We start from the raw sequence: 16,839 nt of genomic DNA, 5'->3' as shown, positions 1-16,839 counted from the left end.
TCTTTTAAAGCAGACAGAGAAAACACACACTTGGGCTGAGAAATGCAAGTTTTGACGCAGCAGGCGATGTTTTTTGCCTGCTGTCAATCCACACATTCAACAGTTGGCACCCAAATGAAGAATGGAAGACATCCAACTGACACATGGTGTTTTTTTTTTCCAGCACTTGAAGGGTCAGGCTGACAAACGTTTCCGTTTTAAAGCAAATGTCAGAAGATGCTGAGGTTTGAGCCGAGACATGTCTCCAGCAGCTGTCACACTGAAACTATTTGCAGGTCGGGGAATAAGACGGAGCTGTTCTCAGATCTGTCGGGATTCCCGGTGCTTCAGGAAAGAACAAAACAGATCCACTTTGTCCTAAGTGAGATCCAGGAGCACCTCAAGGACATCCGGATGGTCCTGAAAGCCCCCACACTTAACTACATTACAGTCTCTGGACAGGAGGTATTACATATGTGTGTGAGAGTGGGAAACAGAAAGAAAGGTGGGAGAAGACTGATGGCCATTTGGGTGTAAGGCTGAGCAGAGGAGCTGATTCAATATTTCTGTGTGTGTGCCAGTTTTAATCAAGAGTGACATCCTATTTTATCTGTCTGTTATGATTGGATTTTTCAAAGTCCCCCTTCTCTCCATTCTCATCTGCCCCCAGTTTCTGATTGAAGTGAAGAACTCGTTGTCATCCACTGTTCCATCCGATTGGGTTAAAATCAGCAGGTGAAAAAACACAAAAGTTACACACCAAACATTCTCAAAACACTGCCTAACCCTTTACTCTCACCAACACTAATTCAACCACTAAGCCTCAAATAGGGTTTTGAGCCTCAAAAAAACATTATTCTCACCTTGTATGCAACAGACAAGTACCTTAAAAATGCACATTGTGGCTTAAATAACTTCATTAAATCCTTGACGCCTGAATTTATTTCTAGCTATGCTGCATTAAATTTGGACCCGAAGGGGTTGGATGCAGTTTTTGCAACAATAGTCGCTGGGGGGTTAAGTCCGGATCTCTAAAACAAACTCCAGAATATATGTTCAAAATTTAGATTCAAATACCTTTTAAAAAAAACCACAATATAAATAATAATGCTTAACAAAAGGAATTCACTGTGTCCAATATGTCCTGCATTTCACACTAAAAAGGATGTGAGAATCTTAACTTCAAACAAAAAATGTATTCATTTTTCTTATGGAAAACCATTAAAAAAATTAGTTGGCATAGTTGGATACAATAGCACTTGATACTTTATTGTTTTTTTTAATAATAAACCAATGACTATGCAATAATTTAGAGTAATAGTCGGCAGAAAAGGCTGCACGGTGGCGCAGTGGTTAGCGCTCTTGCCTCACAGCAAGAAGGCCCCCGGTTCAAGTCCCGGCTGGGGGACATGAAAAACACAACATCAATGGGGACCTTTCTGTGTGGAGTTTGCATGTTCTCCCCGTGCATGCGTGGGTTTTCTCCGGGATCTCCGGCTTCCTCCCACCGTCCAAAAACATGCTACATAGGTTGATTGGCAACTCTAAATTGTCCATAGGTGTGAGAGTGAGTGAATGGATGCGTGATTGAGGATATTATACCCTGCGACAGACTGGCGACCTGTCCAGGGCATCCCTTGCCTACGCCCAAGTGGCCGGGATAGGCTCCGGCAACCCCGTTACCCCGAAAGGGAATAAAACGGTTAAGAAGATGAATGAATGAATAGTCGGCAGAAAGCTGTTTCCTCTGCAGTGAAAGCCTCAGTTTTCATCACATTTGTGACGTCACTTTGGTTGCAAGCAAAAATAAAGCACATCTTCTGCATATCTGCTATTATTCTATTATGCCAGCTACTAAGACAAAGGAGTGGTGTTCAATCCATAGGTACTTTGTTCTTGCTCATCACATTAATAAATATTGAAGACTCTCTAAAGAGCAACACTATATGTCCATAGTAATATTTGGAAACTGTTATAAATGGTGCAGCTTTTCCGATTATTCTGTGCAGCAAACCACAGCTGCTTTAAGTCGGTGCTCTCCTGGACAACCCTGCATTGTTTTGTTGGGTGTTACAGCCCACAGCTTCAGAATGATTTCTCACACTCCTCAGAAATTAATGTAATGATTTTTTTTTCTTTTTAAAGCAAGCCTTTTTCTTTTTCTTTCTAGAGGTTGCACGCTAAAACGATAGCAATTTACCCAGCACTGCAAATGGCTCTATTGATTCTGCAGCTTTAATGCAATCTTATATCAACACACTTCATTATAAATTGAATTTTGGCTCATGAACTGACTTTATTTGGTGGGGAAGTTATTGATCTGCTGAACAAAATACTAGACAGCTTATTGAAGGTTCCGAATATTTAAATGTATAATAATTTAATATGTGATTGTTGTTTTTGAGTATTGTGTTGAGTTAATCTTAATTTAATGGAGATTGAATTGTCACAGAAAAGCACCAATGGTTTCCCAATTATTAAAAGTAGAAAAAGCATCAGAAAAGTGATAATAGTTAATTTTAATGTTATTTTAAAATTATTCAGAGAATAAGCTCCACCAGTTTAGACAGTTTGACTGCCGGTATTTTCAATGGGTTTTATTCATTTGGAAACTTGATGTTGCAGAAATTCAAATGTTCCCAGTAAAATCGTTTAAAAGTTTTTTATTGAAAGTATAGAGACATGAAAACCTCTACATTTTAATATAAACCCAAAAAATAAATCAATAAAAATGTTTTTGAGCACAAACTTTTTCTTTTAAATGTTGCTGTAATCTCAGAATAAAGACTATCAATGAATTTAATCTAGAAATCAATGAATACATTGCTTTTATAATATAATTCATTTGACAAATTGTTCAATCTTAATATGTAAATCAAACTGTCATTTTCTTAAGTATTAGATTATGAATTTATAATTGTGGACATTTTATTATCTGTCCCGGCTTGTTTTTTGCAGCACAAAGGCGGTTGGCAGGTATCACTCTCCACTTCTCGTAGAGCGCTACAAGAAACTGCAGCAGCTCAGGGAGCAGCTGCTGCTGGACTGCCAGAGGGAGTGGACTGATTTTCTGGAGTATGAGCGCAGTACACATGCCTGCACACACAATACTCACAGACCAATAATAGCACGTTGAAATAAATAAAAAAGAAGTCCTAAAAAGCTTGTCAGTCCGAGTTTCAGGTTAATGCCTAAACATTAATTTATTTTAGTCAAGTAGATCAGTTTTGCGTTTGCAAACACTGTACGCACATCCCATAATTCACACTTTCAAATTTCTGTTTCTTGTCCTAATCTCTGTTTGTCTGTAGTCAATTTGGGGAGCATTACCACACCATGAAAAGGGCTATTAGTCACCTAGCAACCATAGACTGTCTCTTTTCGTTGGCTGAGGTCGCTCAACAAGGAGGCTATTGCAGGTGAAGTCCTTTCTATCACATTAAATATTGATACTCTCACCTCAGTTTGTATTCTATATGTTTATCATCCGTTTGTGTATGTGTGCTTGTGTGGGTCCTTTGTCGTTTCCTATAGTCTCAGACAGGCTGTGTGTGGGTGTATGCACCAGTGTGAGCAGTGTGCTCTGCCAGAACACCATCTAAAGCCTTAGTCACAACTGCCCTTATGGGTGGATACGGGCTGTCTGTGGGTGAAAATGGGCAAATCTGTGCGGGGCACACATGGTGGCCTGCAGAAAATGTTCAGATATAGACAGCACGGTGAGCCTGTACAGCGAAAACGTTCATGCACATTTTCAGGCATGTGATGCAGGTGTGTCTATTTTTCCTTCATTCCTTCATTCTATCCCCCTCCCAAATCCTGTGAACTGTGCAGGGAGCCCCTTAGTGCCGTTCAAGGGAATGGTGTCTGCTCTTTGAGTGCCCATTGCCCGCAACCTGGCTGTTAGAAATGAGGAAATTAGCCACTCAGTGTGCAGTTTATGTGGGTGTCCTATGGGCATCTCACAGGCACTTGGGTTTTACGTACACATCTCGTGCGTACAGCCAGTGTGCACAACTCCCTAATGACCGGCGTAAGGACACGGCAGCATCACCCGTACATCATAAGTGCATGTAACTTACACTATCCTTCCAAATACTTCATGAGACACCTACCACTGGCTCAACTATCGCGTGTTTCATTTTCACGATGTCCTTTAAGGTGGCCACACATGCCACAAGGGAACTGCATACACACCTGCGCCCTCCTTAAAGACCCTATCCAATAAAAATGGTTTTTGGTGTTTTAACACGTTCATGTTGCATTTTACTCATGATGGAGGACATTTATAAAACAATTTAAGATTGAATCTGCATTTCTGAGTATTTCTTTATTCAAATCGGGATGAATCAGGAGCAGATGGGGAGGGGGGGAGCCACTTGAAAAAGCTCTTTTTTTGTGATGAAAAAAAAACTGAAATGGGCGGGCCAAAGTTTCCCTGCTCCGCTCCATTCTGATGAGTCCACTTGCAGAAAATCAGATACATTAGCGCCTTGGTTTTCCATGTCTGAGCTAGTATCTGACTTAGAACTGTACAGCTGGATTGCTCCGAGATTGCTCACCGTTTTTGTTGTTAGGTTGTTGCTGTGAGGGGCTGTAAGCCAGTAGGAGAGAGTATAAACAAAGGGATGATGGTATATCAGCGGAGGCTTACTTGCGCGTCAACAGTCCCCCTCACAACTCAGAGGTGAATTCCGGATGAACTCCTGCCGCTCTGCACAAACTTTGTCTTAGAAAACGACACACAGGAAACGCTTTAGAAATAGATCATAATATGATTGGAGTGGGACTTTAAGATGCAGCCACACCGCTTTATGGCCATCTACAGGCCGCTCTCTCACTCACACACTATTACGTCTATATTTATGTATTATTTTAGTGTCTAATTTTATTCTCTGCATCAATCTGTTGGTGCATGTTTCTTTTGAACTTTTCTGTTCTTTAGCTCCGTCATATTTACAAACTGGAAAATTTTGCTTCTTCAAGGAAAAAAAATCTGGTTATTATTGTGTGTGTGTGTTTCAGCCAAAACAACAAAAAGTACTGGCAGCTCTGCAGGTTTTTACCAGCCAATGTTGGGTTAAAACAGATGCAGTCGTGGGAAAAACAAGCACGTCCCACGAGACCAAGCAAACACTTGATCCTCACTGGAGAGTGCTTTTTAAAACAGATGGCACTCAAACGACCAACCTATTGAAATGTACATTTTTTAAATACATTTAAAAAGAGTAAATAAATAGTTATTTGTGTAAAAGACGATACATTTTAACTTTATACTATTTGTTCATCTTCAATTGAATTCCTTTTAGGGTCAAGGGGCTCATTGCACTTAGTGTAAGCCCTCTTTTTGTAAAACCCTTGCTTTGTAGAGGATTCACACGGATGACCATAATTCACACAAATGCGTACATCAAATGTACTTACATTTATTGTTAGGCTTTTAAGATTCAAGGAGCTGGAAAACCTCAGAAACTGACTCTAAACATGTTTAAAAAAGAACTTTGCCTGACTTCTACCTTGAGAATTATGTTTTAATTTTTAATTTACCAAAAAATTTGACAATGTACATCCTTGGGGCTTTTTCTGGTGTAAACACACACTCTGTGGGGACCATCTGAAGAATACCAAAGAAGAAGAACATGTGTTTTCCCTTTTTTCTGTTTGTAAAAGACTTGCTGCAATGTGTTATGCCCACATCCTAATTAGATGTCAGGTTTGTTTTGTTATACTGTGAGTACATGTTTACCTGACTCTGTTCTCTGCATTCAGACCAAAAGTGTGTGAGGATCAGCCACAGATAATGATCAGGGATGGCAGACATCCAGCCATAGACCTACTGATGGGAGAGCAAAACCAGTTTGTTCCTAACCACACTGACCTGCAGGTACAAACACACACACTTGAATATCAAGAGAATTCTGTAACAAAGAGACACAAGTGACAATTGCCTATTGAGAAACACACTAAGACACGTGGAGACTGAAACAGCACTGGTACCCACACACTCACTTCCTCGCTCAGTGCTGGAGTGGGTGTAGGTTAATCTTGCAGGAGAAGCAGAAGCCAGTAGGAAGAGAAGCCAAGCTTTCAGTCCACCCACCTCCTTTGCTGATCAGGACAACATGCAGATATCTTATGCTGTTTCTCCCTGTTTGCCTTCTGTTCATGTCATATTTACTGTTCTCCACACTTCTCTCGTCATTAAGGGGGATGGCAAGAGAACTATGATAATCACCGGTCCTAACATGGGGGGCAAGAGCTCCTATATCCGACAGGTCGCACTGATCTGCATCATGGCTCAGATAGGCTCCTTTGTTCCGGCCTCTGAGGCCTGTTTGGGATTACTTGATGGTATTTACACCAGGTAAGAGCACAATCACAGTTATTTAATAGTGTAAATATTAGATGTTTAAGAAAGATGTCATTAGTGCTGTCATCCGCTTCATTATTTTTGTCCGATTAAATAGCTATGACCTGTAATTATTTAATTTTCTAACCTAATAATTGCTATGAAAAGCCACATTTTTGGGCATTTTCATTTAAATTTGTGACATAGTGGCACAGTCAAATATCTGATTATGACTAAAAAAGTGGCTTCATGAAAATGTACCAGACTTCCAACCTTTACCTTTTACACCGCTTTTACACCACCGTTACCATGACAACACGCTACACTGCATTTTAGATTGTCTGCCTTTTGGGAAAAACAGTTTAAACTTAAACATATGAAACAATTAAAGTATTAATAATGATTTATTATTTATTTATTTTGTTATGGAACATGTTATAAGCAAGAAAAGACCTTTCCAGGTTTGGATTTTTAGAAATTAATGGACTTCGCAGAAGCAACCATCCGACGCGATCAGGCCTCCGTCGTCCATTAATTTCTGATAAAGGACAAAGGTCAAGGGTCGGATGTTATCACTCACGTAACAGATTAGAGTTATAGATTTAAAAAATTATTGTGGCCTTAAAACTTTAGTTTATGTTTCTGGTGAAAATATGTGTTATACATAACTTTTATTTGAGTGATATTAGATAAAAAAATGAAGTCAAAGAGGAACTTTGTTTTGCTTTTAATGTTTTCTTTCAAAAATTTACTTTTATACATTTTACACTACATTAACATTTATTAAAAAACAAGCAATGCAGTAAAAAAAACCCATCACTTTAGGAAATGTATTTTTTGGTTTATATTGTTAACTTAGAGTTTCTACATAACAAAGTCTCTTCAAATGGATTTTTATTTAGTCAGACCTGGTGGTTTTGCCTTTGCACTGGAGTTTTCCTGCAGGCACATCAATGTTAACTCGTTTTTTTCCTTGGTTGTTTTAGTGTTGTGGCTGATTGTGGATCAAATCAATGATTCAAATAATCTCAAACAGATAGACATGCATCAAGTCACAAAGAGACACCCAATGTTATTTTTTTTATTTGTCTTTGTTGACATGGATATTGACCACAACAAGAGTCTCTATCAGTGCAGTCAGTCATTAAGACACTGTGGGAATACACATGTGTTTTGCTTCATTCGGTGTCACTTTCTCTGTCTGACACAGTTTATTTTTAGATCTGACACTCAGACTAATCCTTTATAATCCGTTTTGTTGCTAACCACATAAGAGGAGGTATTTAAAGGGGTGGTAAAAAATGAACAAAAGTTGTTTGAACAGTTGGAGATTATTTTTTCATCATGGTTTGGTCTGGTTGAGGGCACACTACGTCTCAAATCCCTCAGATAATGGGGCTTTGTTGAGGATCAGCTTTCCTTATGATTATTCTCTTTATGATGAGTGTCAGGGAGGCCTGCATGTAGTTTCCAGTTCTGACTATACGTGCTAGTGTGAAACACAAGCGTTCTTTTACTCAGGCCTCTCTGTACCATGTTATTAGATGTAATGGCTTGCAGATGTGTGTAATTGTCTTTTTTGTGAGCTTAAGTATGTTTCCATGTATTAAACCAGTGGGAGCCAAAATCTCGGCACACCTAAGGCATCTGTGTCTCTGAGTACAAATCATGCATGTTGTTTAAAAAACACACAAAAAAGCAGGAAAATATGAAAGGATTTTATTTTATTTTTTAAAATGTATTCTTTGATCTGATTTAACTTAAAATGTTGAGTGTGGAGGTTGAGGAGTTTTGATATTTATGTGGAAAGAAGCAAAGAATGCTGGGAGATATATTGGCTGTTGTTATAAGTAGCCGAAAATGCTATGAGCTCAACTCATAATTATCAAAATGTGGGTTTTGGGGTTGTATTGATATTTTCTTTCTTTTTTGTTTTTTTGAATGCGTTAAAAAGATTATTTATTTAAGAATATAATTCGATTATTTAACTCAAACAAATTCTAATAACACATCAAATAAAAACGTAACTTTAAGTTTCACAAACAGGGTTCTAAACTCCCCTGTATTGGTGTGTCTGGTCAATATAATGAAATAAAAAAATACTAAAACAGAAAGTCTTACCAGTAAATGGTGTAAAAAAAAAATATCTCTATAATTGGTGCTTAAAAAAGTATTGCTTAATGCAGCTGCTATTTGGGTGCTTAAAATTAATGAAAAGACCACAAATATGTAAAATTTGACTTTATTTGAATAAATAATAATTATGAAGTATTTGAAAATGCGTGGTAAAGGAGCAAAACCTCATAGTCTGTGAATAAAATATACTAAAAGAAAAAAAGGACAAAATCAATTTTTACCCTAATACTAAATAACGATTGTAATAAGTTGGAGGTTGGTGGAAAGCTTAGAAAATGACCTACAAACCTTTAAATATTGTTAACAACTTGGCTTTTTTCTTCTAATAAACAAATCCTTTGGGATCGACAAAGTTCAGTCCAAGTCTCTATTGCTTTCTGCATTCCTGTGTTCTAATCAATGATGTGAGACTAGAAGTGATCGATTATGATCGAGGACGACGGACTCCCGTTAAAAAAAAAGTACACACTCGTCACCTGTTGTATTTCTTTAGAGGCAAATTCACAAAATAAATTCAGTTTTAAATTTTAATATGAAGTAGTTGAAAGCCTAAAATATTATTAAAGAAGGTTTTGGTACGTTTATTTTGAAATAAAGGTTAATCGAATGTTTAGCTCATAAAGGAATTGTTCTTTAACTGGATCACCAAAGGGAAAAAAACATATTTGGAAAAAGTGTGACAAAGTGCCAGTCGTCTTCTATCACTATTTATGTCTTTCGTTTTTTTAAACATGAAGAAAAAAGACTGGAAGCAGTCACATACATATACAGATATATAATTCCACTTTAACCTCGAGTCACTGGGCACATCACAGCACTTTTTTCATATAAACGATTAACAAAAAGGGCCAAAAATGGATTTGACAATGACAAATTAAATTTTATGAATCAGTTTGTGTTCGGTTTAGTGTCCTTTCATTTGGTAGGTCAGATAAATGATCAGGGATAGATGCTAATATTGTCTTTGTCACTGAACTTGATGCTAATTAATATCCCCTCTGGCCCCTCTTTATCACCTCTTGGTTTTTGATTGTCCGGTTAGCGTCGAATTAGACCGTTTTTGTTCTTCCTATCAACCGGTGTAAGAGGTGAGGAAAAACTGCCTTGGTGTCTGTTACCATCAACACAGCAGTAAGAAATTACTTGTGAGAAAAGCTGAAGAAGGCAGAATGAGCCGACTTGGCAATGAAACATCCATCCTGTCTGTGTTTTAAGAGATGTCATGTTGGTGTCAGGGATTCATTGTGAAACAGGACAAAGGGACTAAACTAGATTAAACCTGTGCTTTCATTTTCCTGCTGCTCTGCCTGACAACAGTTTGAAGATAATTCTGTTAGTGATTGTTCTTGGAGCATGGCTGCAGCCCGGAGTGCATGTTTGTGTATCGCAGTAGCTCACAGATGCACGCGTAGAAGCGCAAACATGCAGCTGTTCTGCTTTCTTGCCGGCATTGAGTCCTGAAGGTTGCAGAGCGCATTCTTCCATGCCTTTCATGGTTGTTATGGAAACAGCGAGAGGAAGCAGAATGTAAAACAGTGTTTTGCAAGGACCTTTAATTGACCGTGGACTTGTAGCAGTGATTTCATTTTGTTTTCCCTACAATTCTCTTAAATTGTCCTAAAAAATGTAATTTCTATAAACCCTTTTTATGAACCATATTTTTCCTTTTGAAATAACAAATTTTGATTCATCTCCAAAAGTGTTGAGTTTTCCTGCCAATGGGTCTCTGGGTAACAGAAACACCTACTGTAGGTGGGTGTTTTACACATGTTGAGCATGTGGTAAAATGCAGCACACACCGACACATTTGTTCCTGACTTTTTATAATCTCCCGTGTCAGAGCGCCTGTGCCATCTTGTAGGCGGTGCACAGATATTGAGAGGACTTTACCACTAAGTAGGACATGCAGTTCTAAAGCCGACACGGTTAGGATGTGCCGAAATTCAGGAAATAAAATGGCGCCACAAATTTGGACTGAGCTCAACGTAACAGATATCATGATTTATAAAGTGACACCTTTGTGCATATTTGTGCATATTTATAGATCATTTCAGTCTTCTCTTGCACCGCTATTCTTGAAACAGTTTTCTTCTAGGGGGGGCCAAGTTTGGGCCTTCGAGACTTTGCGCCACTAGTTTAAAGTAACCTTAGCTGCATTATGAGATGTCTTTTCAGATCTAAACAATTAACAGATGCAAATACTAGTAGATTAAGGCATTTCAGTTCATAAAGAAAATAAAAAAAGGTATATCTTTATTTGGCAAACACTTAAAAAAGTAGAGAATGATGATTTATCAAGAGCTGTGAGGTCCTTAAAAATGCATTTTTAAAAAAAAAATCTTTTGGATCAGTTTTTTCTTGTGGGCGTCCCCTCATCCAGTGGACAAACTCAATGATCTAATTCTGGCTACTAATTCTACCTTGTAGTGTGAGATCTGTCACAATCGCCCTTCAGTTTAAAGCACGCACAAAGACACACACCTTGTATTTGCGAATGAAAAGCCACAGCATGTCTGCCACTCCTCTTTCCTGGCATGTGTGTTGTAACCATGGTAACCCCTGTTGGTGGTTCATTCATAGGTGCAGAATGTCTGTCAGAGCAGCAAAAAGGCAGATTTAAGATTTAAGAAGTGGGTCTGTGGGGCTGCCGAGACGCGCAAAACATGTGGCCATGACTTTAAATAAAATGTTTTCTTATTTTTAAATCCTAAAATGTACAAAATGGTACAAACAAGTGTAAGTCTCTCAGTCTGTGTTTTTTGGTTGCGTTCATGCCACATTCTTTAATCTGTTGCAGAAAATATGTAGTGATCTGCTTTCTCCATCCGTGTAAGAATTTGTGGTCAGAAAAGCAGTTAGTTATACTTTGTCTCTCAGTGTTCCTCTAACCTCTCACTTGCATTGTGACTGCGTCTGCTTTAGGATGGGAGCTTCAGATAACATCTACAAAGGGCGCAGCACATTCATGGAGGAGCTCACAGAAGCTTCAGAGATCATTTCCCGAGCGACAGAGCGCTCTTTGGTCATCCTGGATGAACTGGGACGAGGGACAAGCACTCATGATGGCATCGCCATCGCTTATGCCACTCTGGAGTACTTCATCAGACACGTAAGTGTCTCCTATCTGAATATTAATGCAAATTATATTTGATAAATGAGGGCAACAGAAACAATTGAGCCCCGGCAGAAATTTACAAAAATGTTTGCTTTTTTCACAGCCTTTAAGATAATATATATTGTACGTAATAAACAGATTGAATAAAAGATAGACTACTCTGGGTATTGTGAAAGTTACAATTGTATTTTTGCAAGAACCGGTCAACTAATTAATATGAGCATTCAAAAAATATTTTGAAGAAATCACTGGTCTGAAAAAGGCAATTTATTTTTGTTGATTATTATTTTTGTTCCAAGCATTAAAACAAAGTCAATAACTACAGACAAAAATGTGACAGCAAAGTTAACACAAGTACAGTTACATACAAGTACAGTACAAAGTACCAAAGTATCTTTGCTTGTTTGAGATAAACAGCTGTAAGAGTTTTCTGCAGTCACCATTAGATGTTTAACATACAGGGGACTTTCAGCACCTGCACCAATAACCAGACCAGTGAGCAGACCAAACTTTGATGAATCTCATGTACAGGCCCTCATGAGTGCAGTCACAGAAAAGGGTGCAGTCTAACAATCCAATCATATTTTAATCACTTTTGCTATTAAAAGTTATACCATCCCTTTTGCCGGGTAATTTTTACCCGATATAATATAATCAACGAAAAGTACTTGTCACAAAAAAGAGATCAAAACATGTCGACACATGATAAATTAGAGTGGTTTTCTTTTATTTTCAACTGTGATATGTGTAACAAAATTAAAAAGAACAACTTGGGAAGTTCCTAAAAAGATGTTCAAAAAATACTAAAAAATTAGGAATTTGACAACCAAAAATTCCTAAAAAACAATAAAATAATACTAGAAACTTGGTATTTGCTCCACCCATTCCTGGGACATGTGAGACTTCCTTGAAGAAGGTTTCCTTTACACACGACGTATTGAAATTCATGTAAATAGTTTTGCTCGGGTGAAAACCACCCGGCCATAGTTCTCTAGGGTTAAAAGCGTTAACAGTTAATTATAATGATGCCGCTTTTAGCCATACTTTGAGCTTTTATTTTTTTAAATAAAATAAATATGATTTCAAGGCTTAATGTTTTAGTTGCTTTGTAATTACTGATATAAGCTCTACGGACAACAGATGTTTATGCAGCAGAGCTGTCTGCATGTGTTTTGATTCAAATTTGACACAAACCTGTTCTGATCATGTTTCAGTTTTTAGTTTTTTTTCAAAAATAACTGCGTTGGGTTTCTTTGGGGTGATGGGTCCTAAAAGTGGTCAGGAGCACTGATTTTATCGACAGACATGTTGTTAAAACAATGTTTTTACCGCTTGTAATTGGAGCATTTGTGTTTGAATGCATGTTGTTGGAGCCTGCAGCCTGCTGTGATTGTTTCGCTGTGAGACCAACCACTGGCGCAGCTTCAGACGATTAAAAACTGCTCACAAAGCAGAAATGGGATCAAACACAAGCAAGATCTGTTAAGTCGATATTTTCAGTGAGACCGTATAGTGTCCTAGAAAAGAGGAGGGACCCCTGGATACCTAATTTACTGATGATGCTCCATGGATTGGTCAGTGATCTAGAGTATTTTGACATCAGCAGTTTCTAACAGCGTTTGAAGTGCACTCCACTGCTGAAAGTTTTTATCCTTAACGGTTGTTCTTCTGAGATTCTCGCACCACCGGGCAGGTAGGAGGAGGAGGAGTCCCACAGGAACCTCATTCAGACACAAACAACACACATGAGATTGTGAATTCCTACTTTAAGGACTATAAGAAAAGCCTTGCTTTTGCCTGAAAAAATACGGGAAATTGAATCAAATCGTGGATTTAAAGTCTCACTTAAACTATCTTTTAATCTATTTTCAAAGTGTTCCTATTGATCTTTTAATAATGAATATGCCATTTTTAGCGAATATTAAAAAAACTGTTGTTTCATTTGAGGACACACTTTATGCAGAGCAGCAGATGTTTTCTGTACAGAATGCGTTCACTTTTTTCTATGATGATTTAGATTATAAACAAAAGAGAAAAGTGTTAAAATATGAATATCTGTCAGATAAAAGAGCATAAAGTTTGTAGTGAGGGGTTTTACAGCCCAAAATGAGATTCGTGTTATAATTTCCCTGTAATGTAATAACTTCTAAAAGGTATAAAATAAGAGTTGCCATGTTTTTCAATAAACAATAAAGACGGCATTGAGGGAGAGTGATATTTTTTAGCTTTGAAAGCCTTAAATCTGCATCTCAAGTTGCAGGTAAAGAAGGTGTTGTAAGCCTCTTGTAAATCAGTGTGAGTTAAATGTTTTACCCTCTGACACCATGAAAACAGTTGCGGGAATGATCTGCCTGGATTATGGTACCTGTTACAATCCGAAGCCTGTTGGGTGTTTTCAGAACAAAAATGTTGAGACTCTGAGCGAGGGGAAGAAATAAGAAATGTAAGCTATCAACACCAGAAAAACACAAGAAAACCTGCCGCAACTGTATTTTTACTTCTTCTTCTTTCTCTTTCGGCTTTTCCCATCAGGGGTCGCCACAGCGAATCATCCTTTTCCACCTCACTCTATCATGAACATCTTCTACTCTAACGTTAGCCAACTTCATGTCCTCTGTTAAGACATCCATATATCTCCTCTTTGGCCGTCCTCTTGCCCTCCGGCCAGGCAGCTCCATCTCCAACATCCTTCTACCAATATATCCACTAACCCTCCTCTGAACATGTCCAAACCATCTCAGTCTGGCTTCTCTGACTTTGTCGCTAACACAGGCAACGTGAGCCGTCCCTCTGATGTACTCGTTCCTTATCCTGTCTAACCTGGTCACTCCTAAGGAGAACCTCAACATCTTCATCTCCGCTACCTCCATCTCAGCCTCTTGTCTCTGTCTCACTGCTACCGTCTCTAACCCATAGAGCAGAGCTGGTCTCACCACTGTCTTGTACACCTTTCCTTTGAGTCTTGCTGGCACTCTTCTGTCACACAACACTCCTGACACTTTCCTCCAACCGCTCCAACCTGCCTGCACTCGCCTCTTCACCTCTTTTCCACAATCCCCATCACACTGAACTGTTGACCCCAAGTACTTAAACTCCTGCACCTTCTTCACCTCAGTCCCCTGTAACCTAACGCTTCTACCTTGATCCCTCTCGTTCAGACACATGTATTCTGTCTTACTACGACTGACCTTCATACCTCTTCTTTCCAGAGCAAACCTCCACCTCTCTAGCTGTTCCTCCACCTGCTCTCTACTCTCACTGCAAGTTACAATGTCATCCGCAAACATCATTGTCCAGGGAGATTCCTGTCTTACCTCGTCTGTCAGCCTGTCCATCAGCATAGCAAACAAAAAAGGACTCAAAGCTGATCCTTGGTGTAGTCCCAGCTCCACCTTGAACTCCTCTGTCTGACCTACAGCACATCTCACCACCGTCATACTTCTCTCATACATGTCCTGAACTACTCTGACATACTTCTCTGCCACTCCAGACGACCTCATACAGTACCACAGCTCCTCCCTCGGCACCCTGTCATACGCCTTCTCTAAATCTACGAACACACAATGCAGCTCCTTCTGACCTTCTCTGTACTTTTCCATCAACATTCTCAAAGCAAAAATGGCATCAGTGGTGCTCTTACGGGGCATGAAACCATACTGCTGCTCACAAATCTCCACCTTCTTCCTAAGCCTGGCTTCCACTACTCTTTCCCACAGCTTCATTGTGTGGCTCATCAACTTTATTCCTCTATAGTTGCTGCAGTTCTGCGTGTCACCCTTGTTCTTAAAGATCGGGACCAGAACGCTTCTCCTCCATTCCTCAGGCATCTTCTCACTCTCTAAAATCCTATTGAACAACCTTGTTAGAAATTCCACTGCTGTCTCTCCTAAGCACTTCCATACCTCCACAGGTACGTCATCAGGACCAACGGCCTTTCCGCTCTTCATCCTTTTCAGAGCCTTCCTAACCTCATCCTTTCCAATCTCTGCTACTTCCTGCTCCACAACAACCACATCTTCCTCCCTTCTTTCCCTGTCATTTTCCTCGTTCATCAGCTCCTCAAAATACTCCTTCCATCTTTTCTGTACACTCTCTTGGGTTGTTAGCACCTTTCCATCTCTGTCCTTAATCGCCCTTATCTGTTGCACGTCCTTCCCATCTCTGTCTCTCTGTCTGGCTAGCCTGTACAAGTCCTTCTCTCCTTCCTTTGTGTCTAACCTGTCATAAAGCTCATCGTAAGCCTTCTGTTTGGCCTTTGCCACCTCTCTCTTCACTCTACGCTGCGCTTCCTTGTACTCCTGTCTACCTTCCTCAGTCCTTTCTACATCCCACTTCCTTTTAGCCAACCTCTTCCTCTGGACGCATTCCTGTACTTCCTCATTCCACCACCAAGTGTCTTTACCGTCTTTCCTCTTTCCAGATGACACACCTAGCACCTTCCTACCTGTTTCCCTGATAATCTCTGCTGTAGTTTCCCAGTCATCTGGAAGTTCATCCTGACCACCCAGGACCTGCCTCAACTTCTGCCTAAATTCCTCACAAGTTTCTTCATTCTGTAGCTTCCACCACTTGGTCTTCTTTTCTGTTTTCCCTATCTTCTTCTTCCTGACCTCCAGAGTCATCTTACACACCACCATGCGGTGCTGTCTGGCTACACTCTCTCCTACCACCACTTTGCAGTCATTAACCTCTCTCAAATGACCTCGTCTACATAGGATGTAGTCCACCTGAGTACTCCTACCTCCACTTCTGTATGTCACTCTATGTTCCTCTCTCTTCTGGAAGTAAGTGTTGACTACAGCCATTTCCATCCTCTTCGCAAAGTCCACCACCATCTGTCCCTCCAGATTCCTTTCCTTCACACCAAACCTGCCCATCACCTCCTCATCACCTCTGTTGCCCTCACCAACATGCCCATTAAAGTCTGCTCCAATAACAACTCTCTCTCCTCTGGGAAAACTCTCTATGACCTCATCCAACTCACTCCAGAATCTCTCCTTCACTTCTAACTCACAGCCAACCTGTGGCGCATACCCACTGACTACATTCACCATCACCCCTTCAATTTCTAACTTTAGGCTCATCATCCTGTCTGAGACTCTTTTCACCTCTAGAACACTGTTTACAAACTCCCCCTTCAGAATCACTCCTACCCCGTTTCTCTTCCTATCAACACCATGATAGAATAGTTTGTATCCTCCTCCAATACTACGTGCCTTGCTGCCCTTCCACCTTGTCTCCTGCACACACAGTACATCTA

At 39.6% G+C, this 16,839-nt stretch overlaps 1 protein-coding gene across 1 annotated transcript in view; it reads left to right on the top strand.

The window, feature by feature from the left end:
• The window catches only part of msh3 (mutS homolog 3 (E. coli)), a 49,041-nt gene that overhangs the window by 17,069 nt on the left and 15,133 nt on the right, over positions 1-16,839 (top strand). The window contains exons 15-21 of the mRNA XM_004072192.5: positions 276-444; positions 650-714; positions 2,938-3,054; positions 3,291-3,398; positions 5,749-5,863; positions 6,186-6,343; positions 11,387-11,573. Of these exons, the coding sequence (XP_004072240.1) occupies positions 276-444; positions 650-714; positions 2,938-3,054; positions 3,291-3,398; positions 5,749-5,863; positions 6,186-6,343; positions 11,387-11,573 (919 nt within the window). The remainder of the gene's footprint in view (positions 1-275; positions 445-649; positions 715-2,937; positions 3,055-3,290; positions 3,399-5,748; positions 5,864-6,185; positions 6,344-11,386; positions 11,574-16,839) is intronic.

This window comes from Oryzias latipes, chromosome 9, assembly GCF_053564925.1.
Source record: "Oryzias latipes strain Hd-rR chromosome 9, Olatipes_Hd-rR_3.1".
In the NCBI taxonomy this organism is placed as follows: Eukaryota; Metazoa; Chordata; class Actinopteri; order Beloniformes; family Adrianichthyidae; genus Oryzias; species Oryzias latipes.
This window is presented reverse-complemented; position numbering and strand designations above follow the sequence as displayed.